This window comes from Primulina huaijiensis, chromosome 15 (genome assembly GCF_012295235.1).
Source record: "Primulina huaijiensis isolate GDHJ02 chromosome 15, ASM1229523v2, whole genome shotgun sequence".
NCBI lineage: Eukaryota > Viridiplantae > Streptophyta > Magnoliopsida > Lamiales > Gesneriaceae > Primulina > Primulina huaijiensis.
Window position 1 is genome coordinate 6,323,716 of NC_133320.1, and position 16,783 is coordinate 6,340,498.

Here is a 16,783-nt window from a genome sequence, read left to right on the forward strand (position 1 = left end):
AAAATAGCATAATCAATAAATAAAACTCAACAAAAACATACTAATTCATTGAAAAAGAGTGAACACATTAAAATATATGAACTAGCAATACTTTGCTGATTGCAAATTTGAATAAACTTGCATATATTGTGCCAAAACATTCTTTCAAAAATTAGCATGATATATAAATAAACTATAATCTAAATCTTATAATGACATTGTCGCATTGACATATCTAGAAAAATTTAATTAAATAATTGTAAATAATCAAGAGAATTCATATAATAATAATATAATTTTATAGGTTTAGAATAACAAATTAGATTTATCATTGATCAAATAAATTGTAAAACCAAATCTTAATATGATTTATGAACAATTTACAGTAAATTAATTTAAACTTGATAAATTTGTTACAACTAAGATATTTTATAATATAATATTTTAAATAGAGTATAATTAATTTATATTTATTAAAAAACTAAAATATAAATTCTGGATGATATACTATGAAGATTAATTTTAAAAAATTTATACTAAATTCGTATGTTATTCGACGTTAATAAATATTTGAATTTAATTATATCGAACTTATTATGATTAAAACTTAAAATTATGAATTCACTCTTGTTTCGCAAAATTAAGTTTATTATATGATGATTGAATAAGAATGGAACAAAGACAAGAAACGAATTGTATGATAACATATAATATTTTTCTATTTAATATTTATAATGAATGATGATTCGATCAATAATTTTATTGTATATATCGTGCCGAAACATTCTTTCAAAAACTAATATAATAACTAATAACTAAATAAATAAATATATCCAAATCTTATGATGACATATCTAGAAAAACTAATTATATATGATCAAGATAATTCATAGAATAAGAGTATAACTTTATAGGTTTACTTATCATTAATCAAATAACTGAAAAATAATAAAATCTATATTCAAGGATGGTATACTATGACGGTTAGCTAAAAAATTTTATATACTAAATTGATACTTCATTCGAAGTTGATAAATATTTTAAGTTAATGATATCAAACTAATTATGATTACACATTAAAACTTAGAATTATGAATTTACTTTTGTTCAACTAGTCTCAGAAAGCTTACTTTCGCACAGTTTATATTAATTGACTTATTGAGAACTCAACTCACAAAGAACAAAATTTCAGTGTTGTTAACCCAACCGAAATATTTTTGAGATAAATTTGTTCACTTCCCCCTCTAAATTTATTTTTGATCTTAATATTATGAACTGGGATTAATGAGAAGAGAACGAAGATCAGAAACGAGTTGTATGATAACATAATATTTATTTGTTAATGTGCATAACGCATGGTGATTCGATCAATAAATTTTCTAATGAAATAAACTAACAATTTAATTTAAAACATCTAAAAAGATTTAGAACTATATATGAATAATGAAATTTTAGACTTAGTTAAATGAAATCGTCAAAATAAAACTTTTTAATGTGTTAAAATTAACTATCATGATCACACTCATATTTTTAATTATGAATGAAGTAACGGTTAAATTTAAAATATACAAACGAATTAGAATAATATTGACAAATGATTATTTTGGTAATTTAAGTTAAAATTATCCAACAAAATTGTGTGCTTATCGAACTCAGAGCTCTATTGTTGAGCTCTATTATATGTTTAACAAGCTCAACAACAGACATGGTTAACGAGTCGAGCTCCAATCAGGCTCCTTAAACATGACAAAAGAGCTCTTAACGTATCAATCTCAGATAAAGATCGGGCGAGGCTTGTTGAGCCTGATCGGTTCGGGTTCAAATAAATTCTATACATCTCACCAAACTCGAGAGAACATACCCACTCACTGTACATTACAAAACAGATAGCATATAAATTAAAACTGATAAAAAAAAGATAAATAGAGGGTCGACACAATTTATCAGACTAGTATTTTCACATAATCAGTTTTCAACTGCCACGGACACAATTCTACATAACATATTTAGATGGTTTTCAGACACCATGTCCTCAAATATTTGAGTAAAACATGCATTACAAACATCCAAGTTTATTATTCACGCAGATAGCAACCGATGCTGATACATATATTCCACATCCCCACGACTCCCATTACAGTAGACCTGCAGGCAAAAAAAGAAAAGGAAAGGAGCAGCTTCAGTTAAGGTTTCGATAAAAATTCACCACGCTCTCATGTACCTCTAGAATATACTTGTGAAAGAAATACACCTATGAGACAAGGGAATGCACAGGGTAGGTTTACACGGACATTATACAACACATGGCGCACATTTACAATGGCCAGTCTAAAGGATAAGAAGGCATTCAACCCACCAAATAATACGTGATTATGAAAAAGGTATAAAGATCACACAAACAGACAGGGATATGTTCGCTGGTAAAGAATAAAAAATTATCATAAATAGAAAGGCTGAGAAGTTGATCCCCATAAGTACCAAAAAACGAATAAAATTGCCAATTCTAGTGTCATCAAGCAAAAATAACATTGTTCAGAACCAGAGAGCAGAATAGGCATACCCATTGACAGGCTAAAAGATGGGAATGATGATCCACCAGTTGGAGTGTGATGAGAACATTTACAGCTAGAGCAGATAAAAAAATTCCAAGCGAAAGAAACTACGGTTCCGCAAAGTTCCAGTGATTAAAGAAACACTAAAGGCTGGATTTGGCTAACATGTTAATGGAGAAATCAGTGCAAGATATACATCAGTAAACTGATGGCAGAAGCTAGAAAGAGAGATGCCCGAGGAAAGTTGCAGTATATCCATCTTACGACCAAAAATTAACACACAAAAAGAGCAAACAAATGAAGAAATCAACATGGCAAGTATTCTGAAATATATGGATACCGTATTGATATTTTCTGGAAATAGTAAAGGAAATACAATACAAATCTCTCACTCAAACACTCAAGAAGGAGAATCCCTTTAGCCCTAGCAAAGCTAGCAAATTCTCACAAAAGTCTAGTCTATCGAACTAACACACCCCTTTCCCCTTTTATTCCCCGTACCAATGCATAACAGGCTACTATTCTGCCCACATGACCCTTGGATCTTCTCGTATAGATAATAAACCGGTGGCCTTTCCATGGGCTATTGACATTAGCCCAATATTTTCTGGGCTAGGGCTTGATAATATTCTTCCTGTAACAATGCCGCCCTCTTGAAAACCAGCTTTTTCCCCAAGGCTGAGAATTAAAACTTGAATTTCTATGAGTTCAAACCCAGTTGTTTTCTTCCCTAGATACATGACCATCAATACTTGTGGGAAACTAGTATCAGCATTTGAGTCTTTTGCTCGAATCCAACTACGACCATAAGTTTACTGGCATCAAAATCTACTGAAGCATTGATTTCACCTTCAACTTCCAAAATTTCGCCAATAGAATAAGCGGCTGTCCCTCCTAGTTCACTGATTAAGGGGATCAGTGCCATAGACAAAACAACAATTATAAGAAACTTATTCAGTTTAAGTAGCACCACATAAAGCGTGTTTGCTGAATAGAAAACAACAAATCCAAATTATCTTCCACACTCCATTTAAGCATGTTCCCTCCACTAACAAACCATTCATGTTCTCTCAATAACAAATCTCAAAATATGTTTGTCTTACACCACTATCTACTATTACCAAAATAAGGACACTAACAACCATTCTTGTACATGCATTCACCCCCACCAACCTCGAAAACAACAAACTCACTACCATGGTCAGCTCCTTCTTTAGCCTTGTTATCTTGAGATTGATTATATTGGTCTAGTATCTTGTGAATGTCATATATCATGAATGCTCGTGAAGCATGCAATTATCTATAGCACAATGTTCACCTCCCAAGTCCCCCTGCCACCCCAGATCAAAAAGCTTCACTTTTTAGTTCACTTCAAGCAAGATGTTTGTGGTTTTGTAATATCGATATATCACTTTGGCTTCAGGTCTTTTAAGATATGTAAGACCTCTTACCGCACCAAGAGTCAGCTTCGCTCGGAACATCCAAGATAAGGCAGGGAAGTAAGATGTCCTTGTACAAGGGTTATTTTCCTTAGCAAAGCTAGCAAATTCTCACAAAATTCTAGTCTATCCCACTAACACACCCATTTCCCCCCTTTTATTCCCCCTATCATGCATAACAGACTACTATCTTGCCCAAGTGACTCTTGAATTTTCTCTTATAGATTTTATAAACTGGTGGCCTTTTCCATGGGATATTGACGTTTGACTAATATTTTCTGGGTTGGACTTGATAATATTCTTCTCGTAACAATCCCCATCTCCAATTAGTATATTTCTGAGTGCAGCCGCGAGGATGGACAATCAACCTACTGTTTAAAATACAGTAAAAGTCAATTGAACTAAAGACTTTACACACTCAGCATCCTTCCTATTGGATTGAAGAGAACTATGTGAGTTCCATGATTACATTACCAATAAGATTTAACTGAGACAGGTTCATTGTGTTTTTTGTACAATGGCATTCTTAATCTCCTCTTTCCTTGCTTTGTCCAACCTCCCTTCATGTGATGTGCCATCAAATATATCGTACCGATGCAGATATCAAATCAAATCTCACCGATAAAAATCTGTCGAGTTGTCAGCTAAATAAACATTTAAATACATCATATGGAACACCACTTACAATGATGTCTCATGTCGATGGAAGAAAGATAACAGAAATTTTCCTACATGAACATACATAAAAACCAGAACCATCTATTAACAGCACCACACATTATATACAACACTTCTCAAGCTGTAGGTTACGAAGGCAAGGAGAAATAACAGAAAGCTTTGCTACAATTTTTTACGGAGAGCCACCAACATAATCAAGAGTGATGTGGATCTTAGTCATTCTTTCTACACAAAGATCACCCAACATTTGAACATTTGAATAGCGAACGAAACATCCAACAATATACTTCATACAAGTCAAGTATATTAAGTAAAATTGTGCAAATAGTGACATCTTCACTTGCAACAGACACCAATTGATCAAATAGGCTATATTTATCCATTTGACCTACTATGTGCAACCCTTGCAATGAGAGCAACACTACAATTTCCTCATAAATACGAAACAATACTTGTGCACTCCAATTTCCTCATAGTTCTTAGATCCATCACATGGATAAAAATGACCAATTCATCGTTTGTTTGCTAAAGAACTCAGGGATGAAAGATTAAATTAATTGGGTCATAATTCAAGAGAAGTCATAAGAGCACAGTCCCAAAACAGCAGCCACCAAAGTGAGAGGACTCTCAAACTTATTAGACATTTCACGATTTTGGAGCCTATGCGGGTCATAATAAGAGCCCGGGGGCAATGATAGATATTCTACAAAGACATAATATTCCACGATCTAATATCCATAAAACTTCGGTCAAAATTCGCAGAGACAGTGTTCGATTATTCCAACGGAAATTTGATATGTTTGGACAAAAATGACAGTTTCTGATATCAGTATCGGATTTTTTTAGTGATACAAAAATTGTATGGTATCGAGAGAAAAAGAGAGAACAGAGAGTATTGAAAATTACCCACAAGTATTAGTTGTAGTAGAGCTCGAGACCCATTCCATCGTGGATCTCGTAGTCTTTGAGGGTGATATGATCCTTGTAGACGGTGTACCACTTCTGAATTCGTATTTTGTCAGCCCTAGTCCCCGTCTGAGCAGCCACCAGTTTCTTCAAATCGCCGATCGTATCATCATCATTGCACTTCACACGAACTTTCTTCCCCAACCGATCGTTCAGCACCACCTCTAACATCCTTGCTTCCTGTAGAAAACCCTAGATTTCGTTGGCGGCCTTTACCTTTCGGCACTGGGTAGAAAAAAGGGATACAAGTATACCATTATTATAAACGGCCCGGGTGTTTTTTGGACTCTTGGCCCGCAAGTATCAATCGGGTTAAACATTAAATCTTTTTTTTTTAGACATAGGGAATTGGTCAACGAAGCTATCGCGTATTTTGTTTTTTAGATAAGAATAAGAATAATCTTATCATATGTATTTTTTTAAAAAATCAATTTTTCACATTAGATTCAAAATCTCACTATATAATTAATATAAATATCGTTATACCTTATATTAATATTATTTTTAAAATTATCCTTTTGAAAATATACATAAGAAGATTTCAAAAATAATGTGTCTGATTAAAAATATTATTTCGAATAGGTTGAATAGTCTGTCAAACTATCATACTTCCCCCAACAAAAATAATTCAAGTAAGATTATAAACCCCATGACATCTTTTTAAAATGATCAACATGAATAATAATCAGTCAACTTTAAATATCTCAACGTGCATAAAAATTAAAAAAAAAAAAAAAAAAAAAAAAAAAAAAAAAAAACATAATCAACATCAAATTATTACAGCAAAATATTGTTACATTGTTAAAATAAACAATCACAACGGATGCATTATTTGATCTTGAAAAAACAAAGAATTGTACTGAATACGCATTATTAATTGAGTACAGTAATTGTAGAGGCAGCCAAGAACAAATCCACAGGGGTTGGAACTGGAAGTTCTAATGTTACACAACTGGGGTTCGACTTTTCTCTCGAGCGAGTAAGATAAAAATAGTGATAAACTATCCAATGAGATTGGATCGGACGAACCCACAAAAACTTTTGACAAAACTGAAAAGAAACCCTGGTAAAAATAAACGTGACAACAGATTATGTAAGCCTATGATCCGATCGATCAGATCAATCCCAGTGGAAACAAAAATACTGTACAAATGTTTGATGTGCAGCCTGCCATAGACAGTGGATCAGTGCAACCTTCGGTTCGATGATGAAATTAAGTGAGATATATATAATATCTACTCTAACACTGTGTGCTCCTGCTCGACTCTCCAATAGTTAGCGTCGTTAAATTCATTCAGAACTGTGCCACCATCATCCGGATTTTCCTTGTCTGATTTCTTTGGGGAGAGATTCCATTTCAACGGCCCCGCTTCCCCTACAATCCCTTCCTTGAGAGCCTGTTCCATTGCCTTTTCCGTACCCTCTGGTTCAACTCCCACAAATTCGACATCCTCTTCAAATAAAGACGGCACAGCCCGTTTCTGACTTGAGTCAGATTTAGTTGAGCTATCAGAGGAAGATGCAGAACTGGATGACCCATTTGTTACAGAGTCACCACTTGAAGTGGGACTGACAGGCAAGGCGCTCACTTTCACTGCAAGATTGGCGTTCATGTCACTTTGATCATCAAATGGGTTCACACTAGGTCCACCAACTTGAACATTAGATGCTTCACCCCCAGCTACCCATTCAGGCGACGACCTATCTCCACATGGATTGTCTTTATTTGGTGATTCGAATTGAAAGATTCCCAAGTTGTTGTGGGAGTCCATTTTCTTGCTTTGGGAAATCAAGTTACCTCCATCGGAAGAATTTATGCCTTTGAATCCACTGAAAACATATGCTTCGGAACTAGATGAATAATTGGCAGAAACCTTGCTCCCGGTCAAATCCTCGTCCTCCCCAACGACTACCTCATCATCGCTACTGCTGTTACCATTAACCGCTGTTCCATTCAGGTTAATATCATCCATCATGTCGGAACCCATTGGTGTGTCTTCACCAGCTCTTTCGTCTTGAAATGCAAACCAGTTGGAATTTGTGAACAAACTGTTGTGAAGAAAAAACACACATCAAACAAAAATGAACCAGGCCCCCGAAAAAGAGGCATCCCACAATAAACTTTTCTTTGTTATTTTTCCGATCATCTTCCTATATTTTTATCTGTTCCTCATCATTTGCATAACCACCAGAAGTCTTGCTATCCATAAGAGGAGCTTAAATTTAATGAGAACATGAACACACCTCCCTTGCTCATCACCCAACCTCAGGGATGAAATCACAACTCCGGCCGATTCGTCATCAAAGTAGACATCCTGCATTTTAATCAACATTTGAAATATCAAGAGTAGAAAATTCAATTGACATGGAAGACATAAAGGACAAAACTAGTTCTCCTTAGGTTTCACTTCTTGCAATGCTGACTTTATTTTCATTCTCCAAAATATGAAGTAAATTGGGTTCAACATTACCTCATTGTCACGTTCCAGAGCTCCATGACCCTGCAACCAAGATATAAAATCCATAAAATAGATTTCAAATAATCAAACTAGTGTAAATTTTCGGTAGAAGCTTTGAAACAAGTTTATCCTTGTATGCAAATGTTTACCTGAGCATCATCATTGTCATACATGGTATATCTGAATGCTTGGCTTAAATTATTTGCCAAAGCAGCAACATCATAATCCCTATCATGAACATCTTCCTCATCACTATCCCTTGTCCTGTCTTGCAATGCTGTGGGCCGCCTACAAACGTGGAAAGAAAGACATTTTCAAGAACCAGAGACTAGCAGAATAGGACAGACTTCAGCAAGCAAAGAGGAGATTATATTGCTTCACAGCATACTAAAAAATTATATAACTTATAAAAGTTCTACTTATTGGGATCATGAGAGTGCTTGCTACAGCAAGAGGGGGAGAGAGAAGAGACATACCCACAAGCCCATCGATAAACATTCTCGACCATATTGCGCTCTTGTAAGACAGCGGAATGCCACTCAATCCACTCTCTATTCTCCTGAAAGGAGCAAAACAGATTGCATGAGACGAGACACATTGACATTTTTTAAATTAAGATAGAGTTTCAAGGTAGACACCACCTGAAGATTCTTTTGGATGTGAGTGTCATTGTTTCCCAACAGAGTTACTTTATTTGATATCCGTGTCAAATGTCCAAAGTAACCGGCTCTAGGAGCAGGCCTTGCAGAAGCTGGCAAAGTTTGCTGCATTTAATTAATAAATTCGAATCAGAAACTACTTGAAATAGATGATAGACCTATTATCGAGCTGAAAAGAACATAAGAAGCAACCAGGATAATAATTTACAGCAATACTCACATCAAAGTTTCAGTAGAATATAAATGCTTGGAACATATTAGTTATTTCATTAAGCACACAACAGCAGCGTCACCTCTCTAGTCCTCAAAACACAAAGGAACTGTTTTCCAGCTTCGCACAAGATACATGAACTCAAAACTTTGATAAGCATGTCTTGAAAAATCACCTTATTAACATCACCAAAAAGCGTAGGATGTTTTTCTGTTTGAAGAATTTTTCCAACCAAATTGCAGTCTAGGAAAAGATGATCAAGAATGGCACTATTTTTCCTTTCCAAGCAACAACATACAATGCTCTCCACGTGATGGTGCAAAGCATTGTTGTACGGGTACCTGCACAAGAAAAATAAATTCACACCACTAGTGACTAGTAGCATTCATAACTTCTTATTCCAAATTCATCTAAGTACAAAATTTAACTCTTTCATCACAGGCTGTGCTGGTCAAAATGTACGAGTACTTTATAACAGAATTCGTACTCAAAAAAGAGATCAAGGACTCTCCGAATTGCCCCTGAGCTGACCAACTCCTTCTCCGCGACTTCATTGCCAGTTTTCATCAGCACAGCTAAGAATTCGACAACCTACAATCAAGAACCACGATACAAATTGTAGGCTGAACAATTTTCAAATTTAAAATACAACATAAAAAAATTGCATGAAAATAGTGGCATCATACTGGCACATGTACAGCTGTCCATGCACGTGTCTGGCTTTATTCGTAGTAAGAGAACTGAGCTAAAACAAAAATCTGAGAGCCAAATTGTAACATGTTACAAAAAAATTTTAAAACTGCAGTCTGGTCAGTCAGACAAAGCTCCTTCGGTTCACACTACATTTCAGCCATGACATAGTTTTTATGCATTGATACTTCAACTCCTACTTGTAAACAACAATTTCAAAGACATGAAAACATTTTGAGGGTGTTAGGAGCAACAAATCGCAATAGCATTTCAACTAACCTTCAGGCGATATTTTCCTAGAGGAGGCCTCAATTCACCATATGTTGTGGGTAAAATCTTCTCGTCAGATGAAACATTCAAAAGGATCAGCAGCTCCCCTACACACAAAACAATTAGATTCTTACAACAGCCGTTGGTTGATAATTACAAACAGCATAAACAAATTCACAAGCTACAAAATCAAGGCATCAGCCGATATCTGACAATTTGATGAGTTGAAAATTGTACTCGTAATTCTCGATATATGTATAATGTATCTTTCTTCGTTGATTTTAATATAAATAACCATATGATAAAACAAAGCCTCCACCGATCAAGTATTTATTGTATGGATAATTCAAAATAAAATCAGCTAAACATTAAGAATCCATAAAAACTACTCCATCGCTGGATAATTTGATTCATGTACACCAAAGAAATAATCCAAGACCATGATACTCATAGCAAAAATCATAATGAATTCTTATCAATTCACTAATCTCTTTTTGGTTTGTTTCCCAAAATGGTAAGTATGCAAAAGAAAGTACTGAAGATGGTAGAAAATCACCAACTGCATAACATGATAGAATTAACAACGGGACATCAACATTTTATCAAACTCACCAAGTTTTGGAAGCATCGCACCAACAGTATCTTGGTTAACATGTATTGGCGACTCATACACTTGTTGACTTCTGAAAAAGTACAATACTGGAGACGGAATTGATCTCTTTGGATCCAACAAAGATATACAGACAGATAGGGAGTGGACAAGGGCAGATTTTGAATGTGAGTCTTCAAGTGCATAAGAAAATATCATTGCAACAAAACTGTACAAAAAGAAGTAAATTAACATTGTTCCTTATAGTTATACAAATATAAAAATATGATCCCAAAATTGAACGAAAAATAAAGTTGAGTTGTACAAACCTTGGACTGGATAGTTTAATGGACAAAGGAGATGGTGCAGTTCTGGTTATAGCACATAATGTTTCTGCTGCATTAGCATGGACTTCAGGAGTATTCTGGATGATTAAAGAACTCTCTAGGTTTCAGATAGCACATACATAACAAAGTCATCAAATAAGCAATCAGAGAACTATAAAGCTGTGAGTGATAGCACATAAATGTTTCTGCTGCATTAGCATGGACTTCAGGAGTAAGTCAGTACTATAGATGATTAAAGAACTCTCTAAGTTTCAGATAGCACATACATAACGACGTCGTCAAATGAGCAATCAGAGAATTATATAGCTCACATAGCACATAAATATAAAACTTTCGAGTAAAAAATATATATGCTACAAACTTTCCTAATATGCTATTTATAAATTTCAGATTAAGTTATCACAGATATGGCAGAACACATGATACGAGTACTCTGACATTGCAAGGCACAAGTTATCAAAAAACCAACCTGGTAATTTTTACCAAAACGTGCTTTTAAAATAATTTTCATCTTGCAGGAAAGTTAATAGTGGCACAAAACCAGACTATATAGAGTGATTCCTCAATCTCTCTTAAGGCAATTACAGAGCACACATATCATTGGAAGCCAGTAGTGAATTTTCTACAAGCGGTCATGCCCATATCAGACACTGCGCAGTTAATCAAACTATGATCATGTATCAGCAACATAACCGAAGATCCAAATTGAACCAAATATTTAACAGCAGAAAGTGCTACAGTGCTAGATATGTTAAGTTAGAACTAACATTAGGATTCACTGTTCACATATAGTTGAAAAGGAACCAACAATATCATATAACCATTGAGTACATAGCTGACCAGACAAAACACTCAAATGATAAAAATAAATGAAACTTTGCAAGTGGTGGTACTGTATCATAGACGAATCCACCTTCCAATAAGCATTTGAAACTAGAAAACTAGATCAATGTAGGATTACTACATCAACAATAATGTTTTCCTATCTAGTTTCTAGATATATTGCAACTTCTTTTAACTTACCGAAGCGTTCAGTTTATCCACAACCATTTCCAATAAATTGCTATCAGCCAACCACTGCATCACATCCAGAGAATTGGGGTAGAGATGATCATCTGTACCAACAAGCCGTACCAAAACCTGATAATAAAAGGCTAATTAGAAAGAAAATTAGAACTAGCAATTGACACAGTTTAACACGAGGATTTGGAGACACAAACTGTTCAATTCAAAATAGTTGCATAACCATCAGACTACTAAATACCTCCATGATGGATGTGATACCAATTAAATCAACCAGCTGCCCAAAAACTTCTTGGTGAACCTGCAAGAAATAACCATCAGCCACAAGACATAACTACTGCATATTTTTTTAAAAACCAGATCAAAGAAAAAAGATCAAACAGAAGCTACAGGTTATCAGCTGCATGAGCATGCTTTTAATGTTAGCAGGTATAATTAATTGATAAGAATGTCCTCATTCTCAAGCTTTTGCAGCATCGCCTTTTTAAGTATGATAAACTTTCACAGAAAGCTCAAAAAATTTCAACTTTCAGCATTTAGATGGTTAAAACTTTTCAGCTACATAAATTGACGTGTACATAAGCTTCGTTGATATTAAAAAGTCTCCTCAATACAAGGGAATGATAACAAGTATAAAAACAGGCAATAGTAAAAAAACATGCTATCCCAAATTTTGAACACCCATGCTGATGTGATACAAGCCTATAGCCTAGTCAAGAAAAATAAACTACTCTTACTATTTAAATTAGTTTGTTCAACAGCAAGACATATTTAGAAAAATAAAATAGATCAAACACCCCAGGTTATGCTTTCACTTATTAATATAGCCAGTGTCAACATTGAAGCACCAAGTTACAAGATAAGCGTTTTTTATCACAACATTGGGGTGGGGACGTGGGGTGGAGATGGGGGATTGTTTCGGTTTTATATGGGTTTGAACCCATGCCTCTCTCTTTTGAGGGAGAGGTTTATGCCACTTCACTCAAGTGGTGGTGGTGTTACAAGATAAAGGCTCAAGTTTCAGCAAATTTAGACAGCTGCAACTAACATTGACTGACAAGAGTTGAATCCAGTTCAGAAGGATAGCATTCCAACAAGGTTTTAGCAATTATGACACAGGACACAGCATTGAACATAAAATGCAACTTAAACACTGTTCCCACATCATCCCCAGCCCAAGAAAGATGAAGCATCAAATTTGGAAGGTTAGCAATAAAAACTAGAATTATCATGAATTAGAATTAATATTGAGGTTATATTTAGTTTCACGATTTCACCTTTACATAATTCATCAGCGGAATAGTCTTCCGTACCATGAGACATACCACCACCTGGAACACCCACAAAAGTTTAATTAAACGAGTTGCTTGTGTAATTACTCCAATTATTAAACACCTGGAGAAAAAATTATTGCACACGTGCAGACTGCAGAGCAATCACAATCTGGTACCTTACTAAAATACCCTGCTAATAATGCAGGGTGAGGACGGTTTGGTTCCAAGAAAGAGAATAGCAAATCCATAAGCTGCAGCATGATAGAAAATTTCATCATACAACCAGATTGAAATTGAGCACCAAGTTTATCATATGGTGATGTTGAATTCAATTAGTGAATAAGATAATCCACCTCCTCTTCCTCCACCAAAGTCTTCAAGATGGAATCAACTTCACATGTAAAAATTTCGCAGGCAATGAAAGGAAACCTACATTACAAAACCAAAGTTTTGAGCAGAAATAAACAAATATGATGGGTTCTACCACATCAACTTTACAATTTTTTAATAAATACCTGAGGAGTAGTAAAATATGAGAAGTACAACACAAGTCTTAACATTCATTTGCTTAAATTTCACATACTTGAAAGTACGCATGCTGTCTGCATTCTCAGCAGCCTCCTCTACTATATATTTTAGCATCTGTTCAACCTGCGGTCGATCTCTCAAACTGATCCAAAGAACTTTGAAGTTAAATGGGAAATTAACGACTCAAGATATTCAAGGAAAAACAAACCAATGTATAAGTGGTTTATAACATTGTCATGCAATGGAAGCAATCGAGGGAAAATGTTATACAAATTTATGAGGCGGCTGTTTGATGCTTTGCATTCTTGGATTATCTCTTCTTCATCCAAAAGCTCTTCCAATGTAAAATTTTCCTTGTCCAACACTGACTCGACCTGAATAGATGGAATGTGGGTTAGGTGATCATTTTTTATTCATCCCAGGCTTTCATTATTATAATATATGAATTTGTAGTCTTGATCAAATTCTCAATAAGCCATGGCCAAAAGGAGTTTAACTACTTCAGTTACTTTATTGCCGGAAAGCATCTGTAGCAGAATATAGCCAGGGCTAATGTCTTAATTCAAACTCCAACGAACAGAGGAACTGACATTCCATTAGAAAAACAGAGTGACTTATACCTCAGACACACTCGTCCAATTAAGCATGTAATAGGTGATTTAACCATCACCAAGCACGTATAATTTCTTGAAACGATGAATGACAAGCTGCAAAGTACCTTAAATTTCATAATCCAACGCCCTCACTAACTCTTTGATGACATATTAGTAATATGAAGCAAAAGAATAGGGGATCGAAAATATCTATCGACTCGTCACATGAGTTTTTCTCCGACTAACAAATTTCTGTGTTTTATACTTTATTAACTCTGTAATAAATATAAGACCGACTTTAACAAAAGTAAGGCGTTAAAAATTTTTAACGAAGAATTAGTAAAACAATAAAGTAACAAATTCACTACTTCCCCCTTTCTCCTGTATCAATACTCAACACGTGAACCATGACACGTAAATCCATAATCCATGAAAACATCATGATCATCTTCAAACCAAATTAAATGAATCCCAGTTTGATTTCAACCAAACCTAAACAACAAAGTACACTTAACAGCATGAAAAAGCTCAATAACCCCATGATTTAACATAACAGAATCGACATCCGAGCCAAACAAAAAAGATACCAACAAAAATCAAATTTTCGCTCTGCTGACTCACAGGAGAAGACGCAGAAAGAGCTGTGAGCTTCCAGAACATTTTTGTCTACGCGAGAGTATACAGATACATGCACCTGTACGTGTCACCTCCAAAACAACAGCAGTGAACCCGAAACACAGAAAACACCCTGAACTTGAATCAAAATACTGAGAAATGTGGAGAGAGGTTTAAATTCCGACGAAGATTCTGGAGCAAAACAGGGGAGGCATATTAAAAAAAAAACCCTAATTTTCGAAGATCGAAACGGAAGGGAAGCCCAGAGAAATTTTATTGAATTTATTTATTTTCTTTTTCATGTTTCCAATCAATCAACAATCGAAAACGAGTGGGAGTGAGAGGAAAATGGGTAGTGGATTTATGAGAATACCAACTAATGCGGGCGGCACCAAAATACAAAAGGAATCCATATTTAAATATTCACATTTTATATTTTCTTTATCCACATTTTATTTTATTTTTTGCAAAAAAAAAATTATTTAAATTGATATCATAAATTTCTATTGTATAATATTTATATTATGGAATCTTTGAATTTTTTAAAATGAATTTAGACAAGATTTTGTTATCATGTTTTAGAATTCTTAATTAATTATGTTGTTAAAGAATAATGTTGCAGATAGGGTTGGTGTGGCTTCAAGTTCGTGTTCGAGTTGAAACTTTTTTTGTAATATCTTTGTTTCTATCCGATCCGCTCGAATCGACACATCTACCTAAAGTTAAGGTCGTAACTAGTACACAAAATTTTGTAAAAAAACACAAGCATTTGGATAACTATCCAATTTTTGCATATGATTCAACAAATTAATTTCTTTTTTGGCTTATGTTGCTAAAGAGGGCTTCAAGATCGTTAATTCATAAACGAATTATGTCTATCGATATCAGCATTGTCATTATATCTTAAAGTTTTTTCCAAGATTTCAGTAAACTATTATCATCAATACTTTTTAACATATATAAATTAAACAAAAACTCAAATGTTTCATCGTATGTTGGAAATTGTTAGAATCGAGTTTATAGTCGAGAAATAGCCCGATCAACTATGAAGATAAAGTAATGAACTTGAAAGATTTCTTTGGTTGTTTGTACATCCTCGTCACCGCTATTTTCAACAAAATGTTTTTATCTTCGAATGATAAATTTGTCTTGGAATACAGACAGATTCAACTCCCGTTTCATTTGTCATTTGTTTATCTTCAGCCAGGATTCTATCAAATCTGAATTTTCTATAATCTTCAAATTTCAAGATAAACCATTTTCACTGTTTGATAGCAACATTGATGTCTATGTTTTTACTTTAAAATTTTTGCTTACAATGTTGAACACATGCAACAATTTGTACCAAATTAATATGTCAATAAAAAAAAATCGAAGATTTTAAATTCATAACTTAAGGACTTGACTTCACTCTTTATTCAAGGATTTTCACTTGTAAACTTCGAGTCAATTAAAGTATATTTTATTTTTTTTTATACTTTCTAAACTATTTACGCTATCCAACATGTTTGTGTCAATGGTTTGAGCGTTAATCATTCCAAATGATCTCTAAAAAAAAATTTAGAGATTGTAGAAATCCTGTGTCAACAGTTTTTTTCCTCCTGATTTGTTTTAGGAGACGATCTTCACCATGGATTCAGACGAGATTGCTAATTTAGTTAAGAATCTTCAACTATCTCAAGCAAACAACAAAGCACATGGGGTGTTTGTTGGTCCCACTTGCAGTAATTTGAGATAATAAAACCAGAAAATAAAGAATAAACTGGACACCGAGATTTACGTGAAAAACCCCTAAACATTATTAGGGTAAAAACCTTGGACAAGATGAAAAGAATTTCCACTATAATATTTTGTGGTGTACAACTCACTCACTGTGTTTCCAAAGAGAACACACACTCTCTTAATACAGGA

The 16,783-nt window shown here is 34.4% G+C and overlaps 2 protein-coding genes and 1 long non-coding RNA gene across 4 annotated transcripts; 1 reads left to right on the top strand and 2 right to left on the bottom strand.

The window, feature by feature from the left end:
• Positions 1–1,918: 1,918 nt before the first annotated feature.
• Positions 1,919–5,872, bottom strand: LOC140959604 (ubiquitin-like protein 5). The gene is made up of 2 exons (XM_073417521.1): positions 5,555–5,872; positions 1,919–2,124 (listed from the first exon to the last, which is right to left on the bottom strand). Exon 1 carries the CDS (start codon positions 5,783–5,785, stop codon positions 5,564–5,566), a length of 222 nt encoding a protein of 73 aa, XP_073273622.1. The 5' UTR covers positions 5,786–5,872; the 3' UTR covers positions 1,919–2,124; positions 5,555–5,563.
• Positions 2,121–4,339, top strand: LOC140959605 (uncharacterized). The gene is made up of 2 exons (XR_012172015.1): positions 2,121–2,254; positions 2,386–4,339. It is a non-coding gene; the product is annotated as an uncharacterized lncRNA (long non-coding RNA).
• Positions 5,873–6,459: 587 nt separating the features above from the next.
• LOC140958854 (uncharacterized) lies at positions 6,460–15,249 on the bottom strand. Of its 2 annotated transcripts, XR_012171846.1 has the most exons (20): positions 14,879–15,249; positions 13,935–14,038; positions 13,720–13,806; positions 13,490–13,565; positions 13,313–13,387; positions 13,140–13,193; positions 12,104–12,163; positions 11,863–11,979; positions 10,822–10,916; positions 10,516–10,721; positions 9,913–10,010; positions 9,431–9,534; positions 9,119–9,284; positions 8,715–8,837; positions 8,550–8,632; positions 8,223–8,361; positions 8,086–8,115; positions 7,859–7,929; positions 6,666–7,663; positions 6,460–6,615 (listed from the first exon to the last, which is right to left on the bottom strand). XR_012171846.1 is itself a non-coding variant. In XM_073416428.1 (19 exons), exons 1-19 carry the CDS (start codon positions 14,915–14,917, stop codon positions 6,850–6,852), a joined length of 2,541 nt encoding a protein of 846 aa, XP_073272529.1. In that variant the 5' UTR covers positions 14,918–15,249; the 3' UTR covers positions 6,460–6,849. The 2 variants fall into 2 exon arrangements, 1 of the variants encoding a protein (XP_073272529.1); XM_073416428.1 differs by having other exon boundaries at positions 6,460–7,663.
• Between the last annotated feature and the right edge of the window lie 1,534 nt (positions 15,250–16,783).